Below are 1,039 nucleotides of genomic sequence, written 5' to 3'. Positions count from 1 at the left end.
ACTACGAAAATTATTTACCAAAATATCGTATTTTAGTGTCGGTAACAAATAATTTTTGTCATGAAATGATATGTATTTGCACACACGCAACAATAAAGATACTGATTTTTTTTTCTCTTTTACTTTTTGCAAAGTAGAACAGTTAAAAAGCCGCCATAAATATCGTAAATCGAAAATTTACATTATGTCATACTATTCAATAAAGATAAATAAAGACTAATGTTCCTAAATGATTATAATGCCTTTTTGTTTATGATGGACCTGTGTATTTCTGGGTGTAAATATTCATAATACACGAGGATTATTTTTTAATAAAATAATTATTACTATTACTATTAAAATAACCATTGTTATTAAAATAACCATTGTTATTAAGATATCCATTACTATTAAAATAACTTACTGCTAAAATACTTAATTTAAAGTAACTATTACTACTATCATAACTATTACGAAAAAATAACGATTACCATCCAAAGAATTATTACCACTCAACCATTAGACGAAAAACACAAGGCCATTCACAGCATCCAAACTCTCTTGCAGGTGACACGGAAAGTAGAGGAGAGAGTTTCATTCATAGCTTCCATCTACTACGTGGTGCTCGTGAATCGTCTCGAACGCCACGACTTCACCTACACCTACCAGTTTAGTTACGAGAGCTTCTGCCTTGCTAAGCCCGGTCTGAGGCCACAGTGGGAGAGCCTCTACTACCCTCTGGCTCACCAAGTTTGGGCTGGGACAGTGACCGTGCTTGTCATTGTGCCCCTGGTGTTGCTTGTGGTGAGTGTCGTGGTGTTTGGGTGTGTTGCGTCGTGGTTGTTTTGGTGGGGTGGGTGTAGATTGTGGATTTGTTCGGTGAGATTGTGTGGCCAGTGTATTAGGTCGTGTCAAAGAGGGATGGTGAAAGAAATTAAAGTTTTTTTTTATATTATTCCCTTCAAGAATCGACACAGCCTCTCGTGGCACTGATGATAACAGTTGTACATACTAGATATATCGTGAATATACGTCCCACCAGCCTCGACACACACATTAA

The 1,039-nt window shown here is 36.5% G+C and overlaps 1 protein-coding gene across 1 annotated transcript in view; it reads left to right on the top strand.

The window, feature by feature from the left end:
* LOC119592274 overlaps window positions 1-1,039 on the top strand; it is a 12,942-nt gene that overhangs the window by 8,406 nt on the left and 3,497 nt on the right. Inside the window, exon 5 of the mRNA XM_037941104.1 lies at window positions 547-783. Coding sequence (XP_037797032.1) covers window positions 547-783 — 237 coding nt within the window. The remainder of the gene's footprint in view (window positions 1-546; window positions 784-1,039) is intronic.

The sequence above is a fragment of the Penaeus monodon genome, chromosome 30 (genome assembly GCF_015228065.2).
Source record: "Penaeus monodon isolate SGIC_2016 chromosome 30, NSTDA_Pmon_1, whole genome shotgun sequence".
NCBI classification, from domain to species: domain Eukaryota; kingdom Metazoa; phylum Arthropoda; class Malacostraca; order Decapoda; family Penaeidae; genus Penaeus; species Penaeus monodon.
This window is presented reverse-complemented; position numbering and strand designations above follow the sequence as displayed.